The 21,448-nt window shown below is 42.4% G+C and overlaps 1 protein-coding gene across 2 annotated transcripts in view; it reads left to right on the top strand.

The window, feature by feature from the left end:
* Syt16 (synaptotagmin 16) overlaps positions 1 to 21,448 on the top strand; it is a 265,478-nt gene that overhangs the window by 222,348 nt on the left and 21,682 nt on the right. For both annotated transcript variants that reach the window (XM_028858041.2, XM_028858033.2), the window contains exons 3-4: positions 8,627 to 8,839; positions 16,193 to 16,446. In XM_028858041.2, coding sequence (XP_028713874.1) covers positions 8,627 to 8,839; positions 16,193 to 16,446 — 467 coding nt within the window. The remainder of the gene's footprint in view (positions 1 to 8,626; positions 8,840 to 16,192; positions 16,447 to 21,448) is intronic.

The following is a 21,448-nucleotide window of genomic DNA, read 5'->3' on the forward strand; positions in this document are numbered from 1 at the left end:
ATATTTTTCTTCCACATTTTGGCCTTTTATTTGTTTACTTTTGACCCTAGACAAACATATTTTGGACTGTTTGGTGTACTAGGGACTTGGCCACTCTCTCCAGATGTTCGTAGTTCTTCTGACTGGTTACTTTCTGCTGTGGTTCTTTGCACTATTATCACTTCAGATCGGCTGTAAAACCAATCCAGAGGCATTTCAAAACAATCCCAGAGACTGTTTTCAATTTTAGAACATTTACTTGTATTTATTGTTGTTTAGTTCTTTTATTAAATTTCACATCCTGCATAGTCTTTGTGGTCATTTCCCCCTCAGATCTTTTGGAAGAGTCTGTCTCTGACATCCACTTCCGGGTTATCCTGGGATTAGTCCCGCTGACTCATTTCCCACCTTGACCATGCGTACTTTCCTTGTTTCTCTCTAAGTCTGGTGCTTTCTTGCTGTGCACTGGGCGTTGTGGGTGAAATGTGAAGTCGTTGGAATCTTTCACCTTCCTTGAGGCAGGGTTGCTTTTCTCCAATTCAAATGACAGCTGCTTCCTTTTGTCTTATGAAGTGTTAGTTTTATGTCTCGTAAGACGGACTGTTTTCCTTCTTACTCTTGGTCTCACTTGTAGTACCAACCTCCAGAGTTTGCTGACAAGACTGAGGTGGTTAAGAACGCCTCTAACTTGACCTGATTTTAACTCCTACCTCAGTTTCCCTTATAGTCTGGCACATCTGTCCATCTCCTCCAGCCTCCTGTTTTAGGGATTTCCCCCCATATAAAAATACTTCAGGTTTTAGTCAAAGGTGGCGTTAAGTTCACATGTAGATATTGGGGTTCCTTTTCCATGGTTCTCCCCATTTTGGAGGCCTCCACTGCTTATTTCCAGCTGCTCTGATTGCCTTGAACTCTGTCCTCTGATCTCTCAAGCCAGAAGGCCTCTGACAGAGTCCAAATGCCCTGTGCCTCCCAGATGCGGGAGTACTTTTAGCAAAAAAATGTAGCTATGTGCTTCACACAGCCTAGAAGCCTTCTTTAAAAACAAATCCAGTTCTTGCCTGCTTTTGCTCCAAGTGTACAGCTAACGTGTTTGAATTTCTTTTTTGTCACAGACTGACACTTATACTTACTTTTGTATTTGTAGGAGTCACCCTAGTATTATCAGAACTGAGATAATATTATAACTTGCTTGTTTTGAGTGTAGTGCTTTCTGTTATTTCTCATTTTAGTGAAAGATAGTTTGCCTGCCTCATTCCTGTTTAACTATTACAAGTGTCATTTCTTTGTTCCTGTGTGAGGGAGAGTTGTTGACATATCTCATGGAAGGTCTGGGGCTACCAAACAGGACAGGACAACTAGACCCTGACACCCCCCCCCCCCCCCCCGTGCGTGCTTCTCACTAACAAGCGGTTTGACTCTCAGAAGTAATTCCACGCCTCTAGGGTTCCACTCTGCAGAATCAAAGGCTTGAGTCATATCAGTGCTTTCACATCGACCCAATGGAGAAAGAAACAGAAAAGATAAACCATATCAAAACAAAATAATCCCACAGTGTTCGGGACAGAGACCCAGACTTCCCCGGTGCATCAGCTGGCCAGCACTCTTACTTCCATAGTGCTCCTGGCTTTCTTTGAAGAACCCCTGATCGTCACAGAGCTTGGTCTGAAAGCCATCGACATCGGACGGCTTATAAACCCTTTCCTGGCTTGAGTCCAGGAATGCCTGGGACACGCTCTTAGAAAGGGGACCTTTTCCCATAGGATTTGAGATGGTTGGGTCTGACCTCCCTTCTGCCTTTTCAGTTGCACCAGATTCTTGTCTTCATTTCTGTCCCTTTCCAGTCACCGTGGGGAGATGGTCGCCGTGGGCATTTGAGAAACTGTCTATCAAAGGGACTTTCCTGTAGTTGTAGTTACAGGTGGCACCAGGCACTGCTCCGCACAGCCCACGCCCCCCTGTCTCCACGCTCAGCCGCTAAGATGGGAGCAATGCTTGCCTCCACCTAATTGCTCTTGTGTGGGTGGAAGGAATTAATAAGCTTGGAGCTGCAGTGATCTTTTACAATTTCTCTCCATCTGTAAAATAGAGCAGACAAGCTCAAGGAGCCCTCCCTTTGCATTGCCAGTTGGGCGGATTTTTTTTCCCCCCTTCAAATTTTCTTTTCCCTTAAAGAAGCAACAAAAAGAGCAGGTGTTGGGCACTGCCCACTTCCAGACAGTGCTGCTAATTCCCACAGAGCACTCCACCTCCAGGCTTGGAGAAAGGCTTGCCAGGTAAGGTGAGAAACACAACCCACACGATCATTTTCATCTCCTACTCTCCTAGCCCTTGATTCTTGTACTGTTTTCCTCCAACAAGCCTGATGGCGAACTGAACTTTCAGATCAGACCCTGAGAGAGAACAGGCGCATTTATTCCTTTGCATGTAACGGAAACTCCACGTCAAGGGGCTTACACACAGGGCAAGGACGGGATGACAGTTGTAGGAATAATAGTTAACATTCGAGTACGCTCCGTGCCAGGCACAGGCTAAGTACGAATGCCTTGTTTATCTCATTTAGTTTTCTCAACAGCGTTTAGATGTGGCATGCCAGTGTGAGGACACTGATGGTCCTGATGTTAAGACCACAGATTTCTCAATGACAGCCATCAGGTTCAAATTCTGGCAGCTTCATTCATGTTCTTCTTGCACGTCTAGCCTCGGCTGGTGCTGCATCCAGCAGTTTATGTTGTATTGAACACTTCCCTTCTTGTCTCCCCGACCTGGAATTTGAAAGCGGAATTTCTTTTGCTCCTCATTAAACTAGAAAGAAAAACTCATTGAAAATTAGAGTGAGGGACATTCTGCGTCTACCCGCAGCAGGGACTTAGCACTGATGGGTCTTGGTCAGGTAGACTCCCTGAGTCTGTCAATTCATGAACTCCTGCAGTATGAGAAGCCCTCCGTGGTAGCCTGGTAGTGTGTAAATAAAGGGGGGTAAAGCTAAGTGGTCATGCATTCAAAGGATGGTGAAAGACTCTGACTTCTCTTTCTTGGGAGGCGTTTACATGCTATTGCTAAGATTCCTTCCAAAGGGGAGATATAAACATGTCTACCCCTCTTTCCAAGGTCCCAAAGATAAGCCAAGGCACAATTACTTTCCAGGAACCAATGAGTGTATTGGGCTTCCTCACAGAGCATGGGGGAGGGGTTGCTTCCAGGAGTGCAGCTGCTTCCCCTGAGAAGGCTGCACTGGGAAGTCTTTACCCAGCAGGGATGAAGGATTTCACACAGTTGTATAGGTTGAGGCCTCTCCTCCAGTTCTTTCTCCACTATATTCTCTAGCCCCTCCCCCAGGCCATGTGTGTGAACCCTCCCTGAGGCAATTGCCACATGCAGTTAAGGCAGAATTTCATGCTACTTGTTGGGATAGGTGTCTGGATACTCAGGTAAGGGCCCCATGACTCTTCCTGCTGCCCCATTTTTATGAGGGAAGGTCAATGATTGACAAACCCCACCGTAAGGATCTTTGGTGAGTGGGTTCAGCTGAACTCTCAAAGATGATGGTAGTTTGGCTGAGAGGACAGTCCTCTGTGACAGCTGTCAGAGATCTATCTGCATTCTGATTGAATGAGACAAACAGAACTTCAGTTTGAAGATGAATACATATCAAAGTAATTTATCTGCACCCAGGATAATTATGGAGTATTTTTTTCCCTGTCACATTGGCAGGCTAATTGCTAAAGGAGTCAAGATTTTAGTGAAAAAACCTACCTCTGTACTATTTTCAGAGCTCTATCTCGAAAGGAATTTGAACTTGAAATTTCACATGGTGCTCTACCAAATACTGCCTTTTCTTTGAAATAAGTGTCATGATTTAGCCGAGACTGATTTTTCAGAGATTAAATTAAATGAAACCCAGACCAGCTATTTAGTTGTTGACATAGTTTCATTTCAAGGCAGGTAAATGGATCAATCAAGCAGTTAATAGCCAAAATTTGAATTTTTTTTTTGGGTGGGTGGGGGGAGGGACCATCAGCAAGAGAGACTGGAGAGTTGCATGGCTACACAGTTCATTGCAAACACTGGAGAACTGGAACCGATCCTGGCTTGGGCTGACCGTGAGCTGATGACTTCCCCTCTTTAAATGGGAAAGAGATGCTCACAGGAGTCCTTTCCAGCTTAAACTACATGATTTCATTTTCCAAGTGAGAATGAACACAAGATTTTAAAGACTGATTTTTTTTCCCCTTAAAGAATTATTACCTTTGGAGCAAGACAGCTTGGGCTTGAATCTTAATTCCCTACTTAAAACTGTTACTGACTGACACTAAGCCTTAGGTCTGCATTCACCAAATAGGCGTGTCAACAATAATGACTTCATTAGGTCATTGTGTAGAGTAAATAAGTGAACATCTGTCAAGTGCTAAAGGAATGCTTCGATCCTTGTCTTAGGCAGAGTTCTATCTCTGTGAAGAGATGGCATGATCACGGCCACTCTTATGAAAGAAAACATTGAATTGGGGCTGCCTCACAGTTCAGAGGCTTAGTCCATATTGTCATGGTGGGAAGCATGCAGGCATGCAGACAGACATGGTGCTAGAGAGGAACCGAAAGTTCGACATCTCAGCAGGCAGCAGGAAGGGATGAAGACGCTGGGCCTGGCTTGAGTATTTGAAACCTCAAAGCCCACCCCCAGTGACACACTTCCTCCAGCAAGGCCATGCCTCCTAATCATGTCACTCTATGGTGACCAAGCATTCAAATCTATGAGTCTATAGGGGCCCTTTCTATTCAAACCACCACAACCCTGCTGAAGGCTGAATATGGGATTGCTTGTGTCACTTGAATGGTGTCACTGACCAATGGCATTCAGGAGTGAGTGCAGGTTTCCTTTTTAGACCAAGAATGCTTTGAGATCCATGGGAAATGAGGCTTCAAATAACAGGTGCGGTTATATTTAAATCAGATGCAGAGCGCCAGGCCAGTTACCCTGCAGCCTGCCCACACTCGTGTGGACCAGCTGCCCTTCTTGCCGCTCTTCCCTTTCATCTGGCAAAGAGAGACCAGAAATTGGGCAGATTTAAGGCTAACTGGCAAAGCTTCTTCTCTCTTCACTTGAAGAGTTGTCTAGACACTCTTTTTACCAATGTGATGACATTTGATGATATGAAAAAATGCTTAAGAATAGAGGTTCTGTGTTCGAGTTCCAGCTTTGTTACTTTCCTGACAGTTTTCTTACGCAATTACTGTTTTTCATTATTTATCCATTCAATGAGAATAAAAATAGTCTATGATGAGTAAATGTAATATATAAATATAAAGTTCCAAGAAGATTGGATGCTGAAGATATAGTAGATGTTATAGCTACTATATGATTATTAAATTAAAGAGAAGCTCTGTAGATTGTCAGTGACTCACTGGGGAAAATATAAGGAATATGTGTACATATATTTTAACTATCATTAATAATTGTCTAGGTAGAGAAAAATCTTACATTGGCATATGTATCTGAAATGAATGTCTTGTGGCTATTTAAAATTTAAAAACTGGCCTAAGTGTACAAATGGAATCACAGAGTTGGGAAGAGTGCTAATAAGTTAACCATCCCTCCCATGTGTCCTCTTAGCTACCTCCTTGGTTCTTAGCCGGTGCTGTACTCCAAGACAGAGGGAGTTTAATTGTATCCCTGCTGATTTTTGGTTCTCTCCTTCATGTTATGGTCCATACCATAACAGAATAATAAGCCCAATACATGTAGGCATGAAGAGACGTCATTGTAGGGCTATCTGTACAACTTGTTGAAGTATTTAATGAGAGCTATAGTGTCTCTGGACATTTTTTTTCTGGTCCTAACATGGGGCTATAAAGAGCCAGTAACACTGAGGTGAAATAAGTGTGTTCTCTTGTTTATGGATCAGATGCTCCATGGAGAAACAGATAAATATTGGTGCCCATCAGGCAACAGTGATGGACTTGGAGGAGTTCAGTGCTTGTAAAAGCACTGGGGAAATGATGGAGACGTTAAAATGACCCAAAACAGAGGACACAGGACCTGAGAGGCAAAGGGACTGTTAGCTGCAGGGGCAGCTAACATGATCAAGCATTGTAAGGACCTCCCCCACACCCAGAACTCTGCAGCTCTGGGCTATGGGGCTCCTGGTCAGCCTGATTCAAATATGGGTCGATACCCTTTAGTGGTAGCAAGTCTGCAGCCATTGTTGGACTTCTAACTTTCCCCTATCCTTCCTTCTCCCCCGCTCCTCCTCATCTTGTCTCTTCCATCCTTTCGTCTCCTTCCTTCTATTCTCTTCCAAAATAGGGTCCCAAGAAACAGTAATTCCTCCATATTGCAGGAATGGCATTGGTAAGGTTTAAAACAAAACAAAACAAAAAACCCACACAGGAATGATTTTTATAGCTCATGGAAGGAGCCCCTAGCCTGATTTAAGGGGTAAAGGAAGGATGTTCTGAAAGATACAATATCGAGACAGGAACCTCAAAGATGAGCTACATTCTTAATTAGTCTAGATGGGAGGCTGGGTATGAGCATTCAGTAACAGAGAACAGTGCACGAAGGTGTATGTGGGTGTCCACGCTTGGGACAACACTGGGTATTCACCAGATGCTCAATATTTAACAGGCATTTGTACTTAGCATACAACCGGCATTGTTTTACATAATAGAACATCAGTTAGCTAGAGAAGTGATAGGCTTCTTTTTGTAGATGTTCTAGAGGAGAAGAGGAGATGGAGATGAGAGCTGGTCAAGGGAGGATGATCAGGGAAGCTTTCAGAATGAGAGGATGGTTGATCTGAGACCCTGATGGGAAGGAGCCAGCATTATGAAAGTCCCTGGGAGGCAGGGAGGGAGGCAGAAGGAGCATCCAAGGCAAAGAACTCAAAATCACAAGTGTTCTTGGTATGCTGGAGAGATTGAAAGACTGTACGTTTGCTGGTAGGAAAAGGCACGAATAGCGTAAATGATGTCTCGTTAACCAAGGAACAAGAAAGGGGGCCCTAGTTTGCTGTTGGTAGGAAGGTTAACTGGTGAAGCCATTTGGAGCAGATAGTATGGAGGGTCCTACAGACATGTAAAGTGGAGCTGCTGTGTGTCCTAGCTGTCCTTGTTCTGAGAACCCACTCACAGGAGGTAAAAACCATCTCATATAAAGATATTTGCATCCCATGTTCATTATGGTGTCATGCTATGGAAACAGCCCAGTGTTTCTAAGTAAGAGATGGCTAAAGAATACATACATGTGCATGTATGTGTGTATATATGCACATGTCTAAAAACTGTACTATGCAGCCATAAAATGGACTGGATTTTCCATTTGGCACAATGTAGATGGACCCAGAAAATGCCACACCAAGTGAAATAAGCCAGACACAGGAAGAAATATCTTGCATGATCTCACTTATGTAGAAAATAAAAAAGAGAGTCCAATGTATAAAAACAGAGAAATAATTGGGCTTTCCAGAGTTGTGGGGGGGGGGAGGGGATAGGGAGGTGTGGTTCAAAAGATCCAACACAGCAGATATGAAGACTAAAACACAGCCTTAGGGTCTAGTGTGTTGTGTTATACTGGAGATTTATGTTACATAAGGAGATTGTAGTCTCTCTTGTCACATATGAAACAGGTAGGGATTTGAGAAAATAGGGCAGTTTTTCTCACTACAAATCTGAAACGGTTTCTCTCTCTTTTCCCCATAGTATCACCTAAACTTCAAATAAACCCCATGATATATATGCAAGTGTATATGTATATGCACACACATATTTGTACATATATATGGTGCAGTTGCCCATGTGCATGACTGTGTGCTCATGTGGAGTCTTTTGGCTGATATCAGGAATCTTATTTTTATAATTGTCTGCCTTATTTTTTAGCAGGGACTTTTACTGAACCTGGAGCTTATGAATTGGCTATAGTAAGCTCCAGGGATCTGCCTGTGTCCACCCCAGCAGTACTGAGGTTACGAAGGCATGCTGGCACACTCGGCTTTTTACATTGGTGCTAGGAGTTAGACTTAGGTCTTCATGTACGCGTGGGAAACACATCAACCACTGAGCTATCTCCGCAGCCCCAGTAAAATACATTAAAAAGAGTAATTTGGATCGAGCGGAGAAACATTTAGAACACTTGTGATTCAAATGAGTGGAAACCCATACACATAGTGATCTCTCTTCAAAGCAGGGAAGCCTTTGGAAAATCCCAGCTGCAAATATCTCTCCTCTGAAGTAGGGTTTGGCTCTGTGTGTTTTAATAAATACAACAAGACAAACTGTACCTTTTACAAAGAACTGCACATTGGGCAAATGTGCCCATAACAGCTCTGCTTTTCCTGTTATGGTTATATGCACCATCACCATCACCATCAGCAGGTCTATTGGCCAGCATTGTGTCTCAGGATGGTCATTGTGCCAGTGATGGGTGTCTTATTGTTTTCTCCTGGGTACTAACTATCTCTCTCTCCTTACTCCATGTACTATCCCTTTGACCCAGATTTCTGTTTCAAGAGTGCTTTAAATCCTTTCTATCTGGTTTGAGCTCGTTCCATCCAGGCTAAGCCCCCATGCTCTTTTCTCCTTTTCCTGGTCTGTCTGTCTTGTGTTGTATCAAGAGCCACACAGGAGACTCATGACTCTTGTTTATTCCCAGTTAACAGTTTTGGGGATGACGAAGAGCCTTCCACATCTTCTGAGAGTGATGAAGATGTGATCAAGCAGTTTGAGATCTCTGTGTCCCGATCCCAGAGTTTTCGTACGGGAGCACCCGAGAAGGGAAAGACTGCAGAGTTAGAGCTGAAAACAAAATGCAACCGTTTGCTGTCCATCCACCAAGAAGACAGCGCTGAAGTGTCTGCGTGTGAAGGTATCCATTGCAGCTTGTTTCTCCCTTATCTAGGCAAGGGATGACTAATGGTGAGAATGCTGGTGAAAATTTTAAATACTTATCCTTGCATCTAAGAGTCCAGGGAGGGAAAAGAGAATAAACCATGGAACTGGGGAAAGAGTCCACAAGGAATAGTATAGCATTTCTCAGTGCTTTTCAACTTCATGCTCAGAGTCCCGAAGACAGATAGATGCTGGACCAGGGAAGAGTCTGGGAAATGCAGTTGATAAAAGGCTACAGAAAGTATGCACCATCCAGCTTCATCTCTGCTCACAGGGATCTGTGCTCTCCAGTCTTCTTTTTCACTCTTGGGGTGTGTGGGCAGCCACAGCAATGGGGACATCACAGTTCATCTTCCATGTTATTAACTCGAGACAGAGGGACTGAGAAATGGTAAAAGAGAGATTTTGATTTGGTAATGAGAAGGACAAGTAGAAAAAGAACAAAGGCTCAACGAACCAACAGGACCCTGTTTGGGGGGCAGGGGAAGCTTGCTATTTGTCATGCAGTTAGACTTATTGACACAACCCAACATGACCTATTTTAACAAACCACAACATAAATGGCTGCAGACCCTCCAGCGTCCCTCCCTGACTCTCTCCTGTTCCCCAGTGTTTCACTTTGCATTCCTTTCTTTCCACCAAGCGGGCAAATGCTGGCTAATGAAAGTTAATAGTAGTTGATTCCCTGGGAGTAGCTTGTTTAATTCTAAAGCTAATGGCCCCATTTCCCAGAAGCCTGGGCGTCTCAGGTCTGATTTATATAAATGGCCAAGGCTCTGAGAATGGAGCCAGCCACCCTGCCTCACCTTCCTGGAATGCACAGTAACTTATCCTTGTCAGAACTAGTAATTCTGATTTTTTGACAGGTAGTGATAGAAAAGATAAAATTCTGTCTATTGGACAGAGGACAAAGTCTACCACTTTGAATGAATTCCTGTAAATTCTGAAGAAAATCCAAAGGGTTTTATAGAAATAGCGGCATGCTAAATTTGAGGCCATCAAAGCTGTGGGAAGATTAATGTTTATATTGCTTACTTTTCCTACCATTTCTTTTCATTCATCATTCTACCATTTTAAAGATAAGGAATAAATTTTTCCTTATATTTCACCCACTTTCTGTTTAGGTATTGTATTTTACTTAGATTCAGTTGAATTGTAGACAGTTCTTCTTGTTTTAAAATGTATTAAAGTGTTGGACAGTAAAACTAAATGTTTGATTTTCCAAGTGAAATCTTTATTTGCAGCGAGCTGCAGGTAGCTTACTCTATGCTTGCCGTAAGTTGATTCCTTATGAACTCATCAGCAGTGTATTCCAAGCCATGCTTTTCCCTCAGGCATCCGATTTAGTGTTGCTTCACACTCTTGTCAATGCACTCTTTCACTAAATAATTAATTTATTCTTTGAGAATTTCATAAATGTGTACAATATATTTTGACCATATCCACCCCCATCTCCTCTGCTCCCACTGCCCCCTCAGCTTCATATCCTCTAATTTTTTCAAACCAACTGAGTCCAATTAGCGCTGCTTACATGAACACGGTGGTTCGGCCACTCACTGGAGCATGGGCAATCTATAGTGGCTACACTCTCAATGAGCAGCGACCCCCCTTCCACCAGCAGCCATCATCTATAGTCGCTCCTTAACTAGGAATGGAGCCTCCCAGGCCCCTTCCCTATCCATGCCACAATGCTGACTGGCTCCATCTTGTTCGGGTCTTGTGCAGGTCACCTCTGATGCTCTGAGTGCCTGAGTACAATGGCCAGAAGACAGCATTTTACAGCACTCTTCCCCATTACGTTCTTTCTGACTCCTCCTTTGCAGTGTTTCATTAACCTTCCCCTGTACTTATCTTCCTCCCTCTTCCATAAAGAGCCCCTCTTCCCCATCTCCCCTATCAGATCATCATGTGTATCCTGCCATTCCCCTTTACTTTCTTCATACCTTCTTCTGTATTTACCTGCCTTCCGTGCCCACAGCCCCCTCTTTACCCATTTTCCTGATAGATCACTTGTGCTCTGCTATTCCCCTCTCTATTGCTTCCACACACCCCATATCCTGTCAATGGTCCCATTTTTCTTTCCTGGTTTCTGTAGTTACTACTATACAATAGTGTATAGTGTATACCATACTACTATATGCTCACATCTCAAGATTTGGAGCTAGGAGCCTCCAATAGAAGAGAACATACAGTGTTTGTCTTTCTGGGTCTAGGTTATCTCATTCAATAGTATCTTTTCTAGTTCCATCCATTTACCTGTAAAGTTCAAATTTTCTTTTTTTCTTGTAATGGAAGGCTTGAGTTCCAGGCAGAGTATGAGCCATAGCATAATTGTTGACTTGTTGGGGCTGGCTTTTTTTTTTTTATTTATTTTTTGGTTTGTTTCAAACAATAACCTTGAAGCTAATTAGGAATAGCTGCTCCTTATCAGCATATCTAACTGCAGCCCTTGGGCTACATGTGGCTCAGGAGAGCTATAAATGTGGCCCAAATGCAAAATAATTAACTTATTTAAGACATTGAGACTTAAAAGTATTCAGACTGCTATTGTGGACTTTTTGAGTGTGAACTTTTTAGATGCTAACAATGTCAAAAGGTTGGGTATACTCACTGAGATGTTTTATAAAAGTTAGATATCATCTTCATATCATTAAAAACAACCCATAGTCCCAGTCAGTGTTTGTAGTCAGTTCTGTTTGGAGTGATATACCAACCAGAGAAATAGGACTAGGAACACACACACACACACACACACACACAGTGTATACATACATATGTGTGTAGATTTCAAGGGATTCATTGCAAACAATTAGCTGATCTGATCATGCTGGGTAGATACAGAAGTCTCCAGCTCTGCCCTCCCTGGAGCAGGCTGTGAGGGAGTCAATGCAAGCTCTCAACTATGAGCTGGGACTTCCATTCTTAGATGCAATTCCTTCTTCTCTAGGGTAGCCTCAGTCTCTTCCAGTCTTTCAATGAACCGATTGTGAACCTCAATCACACCTGCAAAGCAGGGACACATCAATTCCTATTAGAATTTGAATAATTGGCATCCATAACCCAGCTAAGATATCACGCAGGTGGACCACTGTGGATAGTGAGTGGTAATCTTTATATATGGCTAGATACAGAGCATGGAGGACAGTAATTGGGTAATAGAGTTTTCCATTAAAGTGGCTCATAAACGAAACAACTTGAATACTTTATCTGATCACATAAATATATTTGATGTGACATAATTATGTCATGTAATTTCTAAGAAGCCAGGGTCTATTTCTCTATTGTCTATTCTCTGACAATAGGGTGTTACCTTTGCACATGTGTTTAAGGTGGTGTGACCCTCTGTCATTTAAAGGCAAGGGGACCTTTCTCACATGTGTTTAAGGTGGTGTGACCCTCTGTCATTTAAAGGCAAGGGGACCTTTCTCTCATATAGAAAGTGATCTACCACTCCCTTTCCTTCTTGTTGCTACTTGACATGTAGCCCAGGCTTGATTTTCTCATTCATCCTTTGCTTGTCTGTCATGGAAAAATGCTTTGGTACATTAATATAGTTCTATTTTTTCAGTTATGAATAATGTTTCAAGGCTTAATGTAGCTGTTGAAAGTCCCACATTACTGATCTAGGTATTATCGCCATAGGAGTTAAAGTCATGAGACAATTTTATGGGGATAATTTCTTGGCAAAGTTAGATTTTGTGCCAAAGTCCTGCTGGGTACTGCACACATTGATAGATGGCCCACTGTTTAATAGGACATCTCACTGTTCATGTATGTGAGGAATGGGTGTGCTAATTAGAGACTTAGGAGAAAATCCTGCTTTATTGTTGGAGGTTTTTGCATGAGGAGTTTCCCCTCATTCTGTCGTTTTCTGTGGCATTTAAAAAAGTGTTTTTGCCAAATATCTGAAAGTATGAATGTAACATTTTTTTGGTATCCTGTGAAAGTGTTTCCAAGGAGCCTGGACTGAATATTTAAGAATAACACAACAGAAAGAGGATTTTTTTTTTCAATGACTGGTATGGTTTTGAAAAATTATAAATCCAGAGTCCAAAGTTGTGCCAATCTGGTCTGCATGGATAGTATTTAAAAAAATACACATGAGAATGAATATATATGTATATTTTCATGTGCATGTGTGTGTATACATGCGTGTACATATGTGTGAACATGTGTGTGGAGGTTCAAGGCTGATGTTCAGATATGTGTTATATATATCCTATATATCATATGTGTTATATATATCAGAATATATATATGTAAATATACACATACACACATATACATACATATACATACATATTTACTTCTGATCATTCTCTACTTTAGTCATGGAGACAGGGTCTTACAGTCAAACTCAGAGTTTGCTAGTAAGCCTAGTCTAGTCTAGCCAGTCGACTTGTTCTGGGAATCCATCATCTCTGCCACCTGGACACTGGAATCACAAATGCGCCATCATGCCCATCTAACATTTATGTGGGTTCTGGGCATTCAGACTCTAGTACTTTTGATTGCATGACAAACACTTTACCCCTGAGCCATTTATAAGCCCCACGTTTTATATACGTATATGTATGTATATGTGTGTATGTGTATATTTACATATATATATATATATATATATATATATTAAGCTTGAATCAGTGTATCAGTCCTATATACTCTAGTTAGTTACTGTCACCAAGATTTCACATCACTTCCCACCTGACTGCTCCAAGGATGTCATTACATGACTACTCGGCAAAGTTATTCAAGAAGCTTAGTGGAAATGTAGCAGCACATACAGACTATGTGTGTTTATGTCTTCTAGGAGCATGTGCGATAGCTGAAGTTTCTAGACTCATTGAGGAACTGCTAGGGCACATAAGAGCTGAACTAGGGATGTCTCTTTGCCTGTCTTAGATAGGGTTTCTATCACTGCAGCAAAACACCATGACAAAAAAAGCAAGTTGGGGAGGAAAGGGTTTATTTGTCTTACATTTCCACATTGCTGTTCATCACCAAATGAAGTCAGGGCAGGAACTCAAACAGGGCAGGATCATGGAGGCAGGAGCTGATGCAGCTCAGTCAGCCCACATTCTTGTAGAACCCAGCATCACGAGCCCATGGATGGCACCGTGGGCTGGGTCCTCCCCAATTAATCACTAATTGAGAAAATGCCTGACAGCTAGATATCATGGAGGCATTTCCTCAACTGGGGCTCCTTCCTCTCTGATGACTCTAGCTTGTGTCAAGTTAACACAAAACCAGTCAGTACACTGCCCCAATCACTCATGTCTATGCCTCTCATTTTCTTTCATCCCAGTTTGGGTCGCAAGTCAGGGCTGCAGCTGTTGCTTGGGAGGAACCTGTCAGGTTCGTTTTGTCTGCTGACATTGAGGGGAATGAATGGGATGAATAGGATTGTGGGAGATATGGGGGAGGAGAGGAAAGATGAGAAGAAGGATTGGGGGCAAAAAGAGAGGGAGAATAAGAAAGAAAACTACCAAGGTTTTTAAATGGGTACTGACATTGGACCTAGGTTCCTGTACTTACAAAGCAAGTGTTTTACCAACTCAGACATCCCAAGCCTTGGTTTAATACTTCTTACTTCCTAATAATATGAATATAAAGAATGGATATGTATGTTAAAAGGTTAAAACAAATCCAGTGGAGTTGATAACCTAGAGGTGGTTCTAGAAACCAAACAAGGAGTGTGGAGAGCATGTGGTCTCCTCACTCTGTGCTCCTCTGTCTTCTACAGTTACCAGGTCACTCTCTGCTCAAAAGGCTTCAGAGGGGAGAAAGGGGAGAGAGAAAAAGGTTGAGCCTGAAGGAGTCAGGGATAGTTCAAGAATTGATGGTCTCTGAGGGAGCAAGACAGAGAGGAGAGGAGAGAAATACCCAGAGAGACCAGAAGTGGATGATGAGATGGGATGCGGTGGAAACGGGTTTAATGGGTTGGAAGAATCAAGATCGGGCCAGGCAGGTGAGAATCTAATATTTATGGGGAAAGCCTGCTGCTGTCTGTCCGATAGAAATTATTTTACATCTCCAATGACCTACTGATGGCTTCTTAAAGATGTTTTTGTGTAAGAAAGTAAGTGTTCAGAAAATATGAACATTTTCCAGGTTCACCATATTGTTCAGATTCAGAACTTCTGTGGCTCAAATACAGAAGCTTTCACTTTTATCAAGATTTCAAGGTTTTTTTTTTTTTAAAGACATTTTCCCCTGTAGCCCAGGCTGGCCTTAAGCCCATGATCCTCCTGCCTCAGCCACCTCAGTTACTGTCATTACAGGTGATCTTTGCTACCATATCAAGTTCCCACTGAAGCCTTTTGAGCAGAGAATAATGTGGTAAATGCTGAAGACAGAGGAGGAGCTGGGAGTGAGGAGACCATGTGTTTTGCATGTCACTTTATTTGCTTTCTAGAATCATCTCTAAAGTCTTGAGCTTATCAGCTCTAATGCATTTATTTTAACCTTTTAACACAAATATCCATTTTTGGGTTTTTTTTTTCAAGACAGGGTTTCTTTGTGTAGCCCTGGCTGTCCTGAAACTTGCTCTGTAGACCAGGCTGGCCTTGAACTTAGAGGTCCACCTACCTCTGCTTTCTGAGTGTTGGGATTAAAGGTGTGCACCACCACCACCACCACCACCACCACCACCACCACCACCACCACCACCATCTGGCATAAATATCCATTCTTTATACTCATATTATTAAGAAGTAAGAAGTATTAAACCAGGGCTGGGGAATATCTGAGTTCATAAAGAACTTGCTTTGTAAGAATAGGGACCTGTGTGCAATGTCAAGTTCCAACATCAAAAAAGTGTAGTGTGATCATGTGTGCTTGTAATCCTAGGAATGGGTCAGCCGGTATAGCTGAATTGGTGATCTCTTGGCCAATGAGAGACCTTGTCTTAAAATAAGGTGGATTGTGTTTCTAAGAATGACACCTGATGTTATCCTTCCATTTCCACATGCAGGCTCACATGTATGCATGTCCACCAGTATACACAAACAAACATACACACACCCACACATATGCATGTCCACCAGTATACACAAACAGACATACACACATATGCATGTCCACCAGTATGCAGAAACAGACATACACACATGTGTAAGATATTAAGCCTACTTTTGTCTCATATAATAAACTAGTAGTCTGAGTATAGGGACAGAGTTTGTCCATCACGTGGGTGGCATTGTCTTTGCAGATGTTATTGTCATAAGTTTCGTTACTGTGCTCTTGACTGTTGTGGCTACAGCTGTGCAATTTCTCTAGCTCAAAAGGTATGAAAATATATTTGAAATAGTTTTTTTTCTTGCAAATTTAGATTTGGATGGAACCAGCCAACTCAGTTATTCTGGGGTTCTGTCTTATGAAGATCACGCCCTCTCTACCCTGTCGCAGTCTCCCCGCGAGAGCAGAGACACCAGGCACCATGGCTCCTGTCATCAAGAGACTGGCATGGTCCAAAGCCTTAGTCATCCTTGCTCAGATGGCATCCGGGAGACAGAGACAGCTTCGACTTCTCGGGGTTTTGAAGATGCCTACGCCACTCCCAGCTCCTCTATGTGGAGTGCAGAGGCAAGCTGTTTTCTTCCTTTCCTTTGGTCTTGGCAAGTTGTTTTCTATTCTTTGTTTTAGTCCCATGCATTTCTTTCATTTCCTTCCCTCTTCCGCACTGGATGTCTCCTGAAAGGAGTATTGCCTGGTCTTAAAAAACCTTCCGTTTGAACCAAATTTTTGTCTAGACGACCAAAGCCTCTGTGAATAGCCATGAAAGAATCACAAATACATCCTTTCAAAATGGAAGCAGCAGCAGAATGTGGTGGGAAGATGGAGAAGGGCTGTCGGGGGCAGGCACTTCACAGGGTTATTCTCATACCAAGGGCCTTTTAGACCTTGGGAGAGCCTGATTGCTTTCCTTCATGGAAAAGTGGATTCTATTTTATTTCACCCCAACTCTTTAGCTATGATTGCTGAAAATTAAAATTATTGGAGAATTTAACTAAAGTGACATGTTCATCAAAATGAAAGTATACATGGAATTATGGTGAGTGTCTTGTGGTGTTAGATTTGAATCAAGATGAAGGTCTGGGAGGTGGCACTGATACTCTGGCCATTGATGTTGCTTTTTGGAATAAACATTTGATGGAAGATGCAGCGTATGAATCTGTCTTCCAATTAAAGCTTGTCTGTCACATGTCAGAGGTAGCGTGAGTGGTGACAATGATGGCAGCCATGGCAGAGAGGGACACCAGCTACTACAGTCCAGGGTTTTACAAACATTGTTTTATCTCATAAGCGTTTCTGATTGTTCGTGAGCTCCACCCATTCTATAATGATTCCTCGTTACTAAGATGTGTTAACTAGTGGTGTCTAATGTCTAATTTGAAATCAATTTAGATGAAAGTACTCATAAACATTCAATAGTCAATGATCATAGGACTTCAGTACAACATGTGGAGCTAGAAGTATAGAATGAGTTGAACACTTCAACCAGAGAAAATAAGTGGGGTGAATGTCTTTAGAAGGACTCAGAGGTCACACTGGATAAGTGCTTAAAGAAATGCCTAATAAAACTGTAAAAAAATCATGTTCCAAAGTCTTGCTGTTTTCAAGTTAGTGGAGAGACGTAGGGTGTGTGTAAGAATGCCTGTGTGCATGCATTTGCATGCATATTCTGGTGCCTCTATGATGCTGTTTCTGTTGAGAACCAGAAATGGAAACTCAGATACCTGGTTTGTAGTTTGTTAAAGTCAATTCTTACCACACCGGTACTCAAAGCTACTAACTTTCATCAGTTTTGTTAAAAAGAAAAAAAAAAAAGACAGAAGCAAAATACAAGTCTGCTTTCCCATGCTGTCACTGCTCTTAGTCAAATCAAATCCCACACAATATTTAAAAATACTCCCTTTGTCTCCCTCCCTGCAAAAACAAAGCAGAACTATTTACCTGCCTGTCGATAACTCTGTCTCCCTGATAATTGTGCCATTAGGTTTGGGCTTGCCTTCTCCATGTAACCTCCCATTTCCCTGCCCCCTGGTGCTTTAATAGATGACTTATGCTGAGGGTACTGAATGTTCTCAGGCTCCAAAAATACCCAGACAGCTCCGTGTGCGCCATTCAACCTCCTATCTATTTTGAGACAAAAACTGTAATTTGGTGCTCCTACTGTAGAACTTGAGATCTAGCTCAGGCAGTTCCCGTAACTGGCTGCTCTGCAGGCGTAGCTTGCCTCTTAAGCATTGATTTATTTGTCTTTTAGCTGTGTTAAGAACCTTGGCTTCCCTGGTGTATCTGGCATCCAGAACGTATTGTGGATCCATTTACTTTGGGCCACAAGATGACATCAACACTCTCTTACTAAAACAGGAAGGCTTTCGGTTTGACAGAAAATCTTTAAATTTAGGGGGGTTTTGACAGTTTGATGCAAGCATTTCCACCTTAAAGGGGAAAATCAGGACAGGGGAAGCTCAAGGAATCATTTATTTTGTCTCAGAAGGAAAGCGCTCATGCGGTGCGACTACCTGCTATGATCATGGGCTTTCCAGTTTCCTCTCAGCTGGCAAAGACCATTGACTTTCTCCTGCAGATCTAGGGCTTGGTAGGGAAAACAATGGGAAGGTGGCTGGAAATTTCAAACACACAGAGAGCCAGGTGTCCCACTTTTCATCTCTGCTTTCCACTGATTAATTGGTTGGCCTTGAGAAGTTAATTAAAATCTGCCAAATGGGGATAAGAAGGAAGAGAGTTTTACCTTGCAGGAAGGTCAAACAGATTAGCAGTATTAACAGTACCCATACAAGGAGCTCCTTTGGTGGCCTGGTGATAGGTAATGTGTGTTGAAATAATTAATTGCTATGAAAATACAAACCCTCACAAATCTCTGTCTCAAATCAACCCAGGTAGAGCCTGGGAAGCCCAGTTTTCATGAGCAACAGCTGGGATTGGCCCATTGGGAGCCCAGCTGCTGCCCAGAGCTGTGCTTTGCCCAGAGTTCTTAGAACACTTGCAGTAGGGCTCTGCCCAGGGCTCCTCAGAAGCCTGCAGGTGCAGCGAGCATGATGGATGTACAGGGAGATCCTTATTATCCGCGTATTTTTACCTTGGCATTGAAGTAGATGATGAAGCTAGCGACTCCTACCTAGTACTAAGAGGAGAGACCTGAGAGGGCATGAATTTATAGGACTGCTGTCCAACTTCCATTTCGATTGTCTTCCGTCTTCATCCTACATGCCTAATACACACAGAAGCATCTACGATGAAAAGTTTGGCAGAAAGAAGTAGGTCATGTGGCTTAAGACAAGATTTGGGATTTAGACTATTCAATATTAGGTAAGATATGCTCTCAGGTTGCTGGGAGTGAGAATCTTGAATGATCCTGGCCTGGCATGTGACCCTGGAATTTGAAGGGTGTTAGTTACATAGCCAATTTTAGCTTTAGTTTCCTTTCCGATGAAATCAGGATATTAAAGTACTAGCTCATTAGGCAGATGTAAGTATTAGAAAGCATGGTGTTTCCTAGTTGGGTTCCCCAGTAAGACAAAGCTGACGGTGAAGGCTTTCATGCCCTACCTTGCTATTGAGCACATTCTCAGTGGATGAGGGAACGAGGAAGGAAAGAAGACAGGTTATGGATGAGAATGTGTCATTGAGTTGGCCACCACCCAGTAAGACCAATTGCTTTATCCTGTGGGACATACTCAAAGAAATTATAACCTGCTCTTAGGTCATCCTGCCAAAAGAAGAAAGCTTATTGCATGGGGTATTAACAATGGCACATTCCTACCATTCTAAACATGATGGGAAGCAGAATATTTTCTAAGCTTTGGTACCAATGGACCAATGATGAGAGCTGAGCATTATATTTTATGAGCAGGAGGTAAGAGCTTACTGGGTTGTACCAGGCTGCAGCTTCTTAGCGCCTAGGCAGGTTGTGTCTGTAGAGAAAAATGCAACAAAGTTTGAGGCCAAGGGGGAACTGAAGTGTGCAAGAGCTGCCTTTTATAGTCTATACCAGACTTGATATGGTACCTGACATTAGGAATAACTTAAAAGATGCTAGCTATTATTATTCACATCTAGGCAAGCCATGCAGATGATCAAGAGTAGGCTAAAATAGATGGGAGTTTTAAGGAGAGACAGGAGCTTAAGAAAAGATTCTGCCTTGGTTTTTCAGTTTTCCTAACTCCTTGGAGACTTGCTTCTAATATTATATATACACTAGTCAGTTGTATTCAGAAGTCTCTATAGCAACAACTGCTATCACTTGAAACTAAGTGCCTCTGAATAGAAATGCTCATGCATGATTGCATGCGCAGGGAAAGGATAGAAGAAGCTTCCCTTATTTTACAAGAAAGCTGAATTCTCTTGGCAGGCTAATTTGAATCTTAAAAGGGAAAGGCATTTATTAGATGTCTCCGATATGTCAAGTGCACAGCATCCCTATGTGGTGGGTATCATCCTTATTTTACTATTAAGGAAAAAAATAATGAAAAGTATTAGGTAATTTGCCCAGTGTTGTAGAGCTTGTAAGTAGCAGACCTGGCTTCTCAAGAACATTTGATTCTACAGCACCATGTATTTCCCTATGACTGTGTGGGAAAGTTTCATTGATGAATGCCATTATTGAAGTATTTTATTGTAATTTTTGAAGCAATCTCTGAATTAGCAATATCTCGAGTTCAAGTCCATACATAAAGAACTGATTTCCATCAAGGATGGGTTCACTATGATACCCTTTTAGTTATAGGTAAGACTCAGGTCCTCAGTGAAAAATTAAAATATGTATTGACATAATTAATAATTTTTTGGTGTGGCAGTCATTACAGTAAATGGTGTTCAGTTTAGTTTTCCCAGTAAGGCCATCAAATCTGAGTAGCTGCAAGTAAATTGATATCCAAGGGTGACATTCCATAAAGAGAGAGGCATGCTTGAAAACAGGTAGCTCCACACCAGTGTTGGGAATAGATATGGAGTCTGGTCTGAAGAAGGATTTTCATCTTTAATACGACCTCACAACCCTACTCTCTTAAGTAGGCACATACTACTGCACACTTTTCAGTTTGGCAGGGCCCAACAAGACTAGCCAGTGGTAGAATTATGATTTTAACTCAGGATTTCTGGCTCAGGTAGTGCTTTCTGCTCACTGGCTGTGGTGAATGATCTCTTTAGCCTTTACTTTGAATGACCTCCTTAGCCTGGGCTTGCTGTGGCCAACGTCCCTGGCAGACATCTCAGAAATACAGTCTCTGGCCCCAGCCCTTGACTTAATGAGAATCCTTGAATGACTCAGCTGGCCATTAGGGGAAAGCTCAGCTGTTAGTCTTTTCTCGCCGGAAATTGGAAAACACACTGAAAGATCAGTTGCGGGGAGGCCCCATCTTGCCCCCGTTGAGATTTTTGCCTATGGGAAGGTTCTAATTTGCAGACAGCAGTTCCAGGCTTAGCAGTTACTCCTGGGGACTCAAAAGTTGCCTGTCGGCATTTACATAGTTGATTGTTGACTTAATTGGAGATTTCATGTCTCAGCTGGTTTCGACCATCGTGGGCACTTGTACTTTTTTTTGTGAGGCAGTACACA

This window comes from Peromyscus leucopus, chromosome 14 (genome assembly GCF_004664715.2).
Source record: "Peromyscus leucopus breed LL Stock chromosome 14, UCI_PerLeu_2.1, whole genome shotgun sequence".
Taxonomy (NCBI): domain Eukaryota; kingdom Metazoa; phylum Chordata; class Mammalia; order Rodentia; family Cricetidae; genus Peromyscus; species Peromyscus leucopus.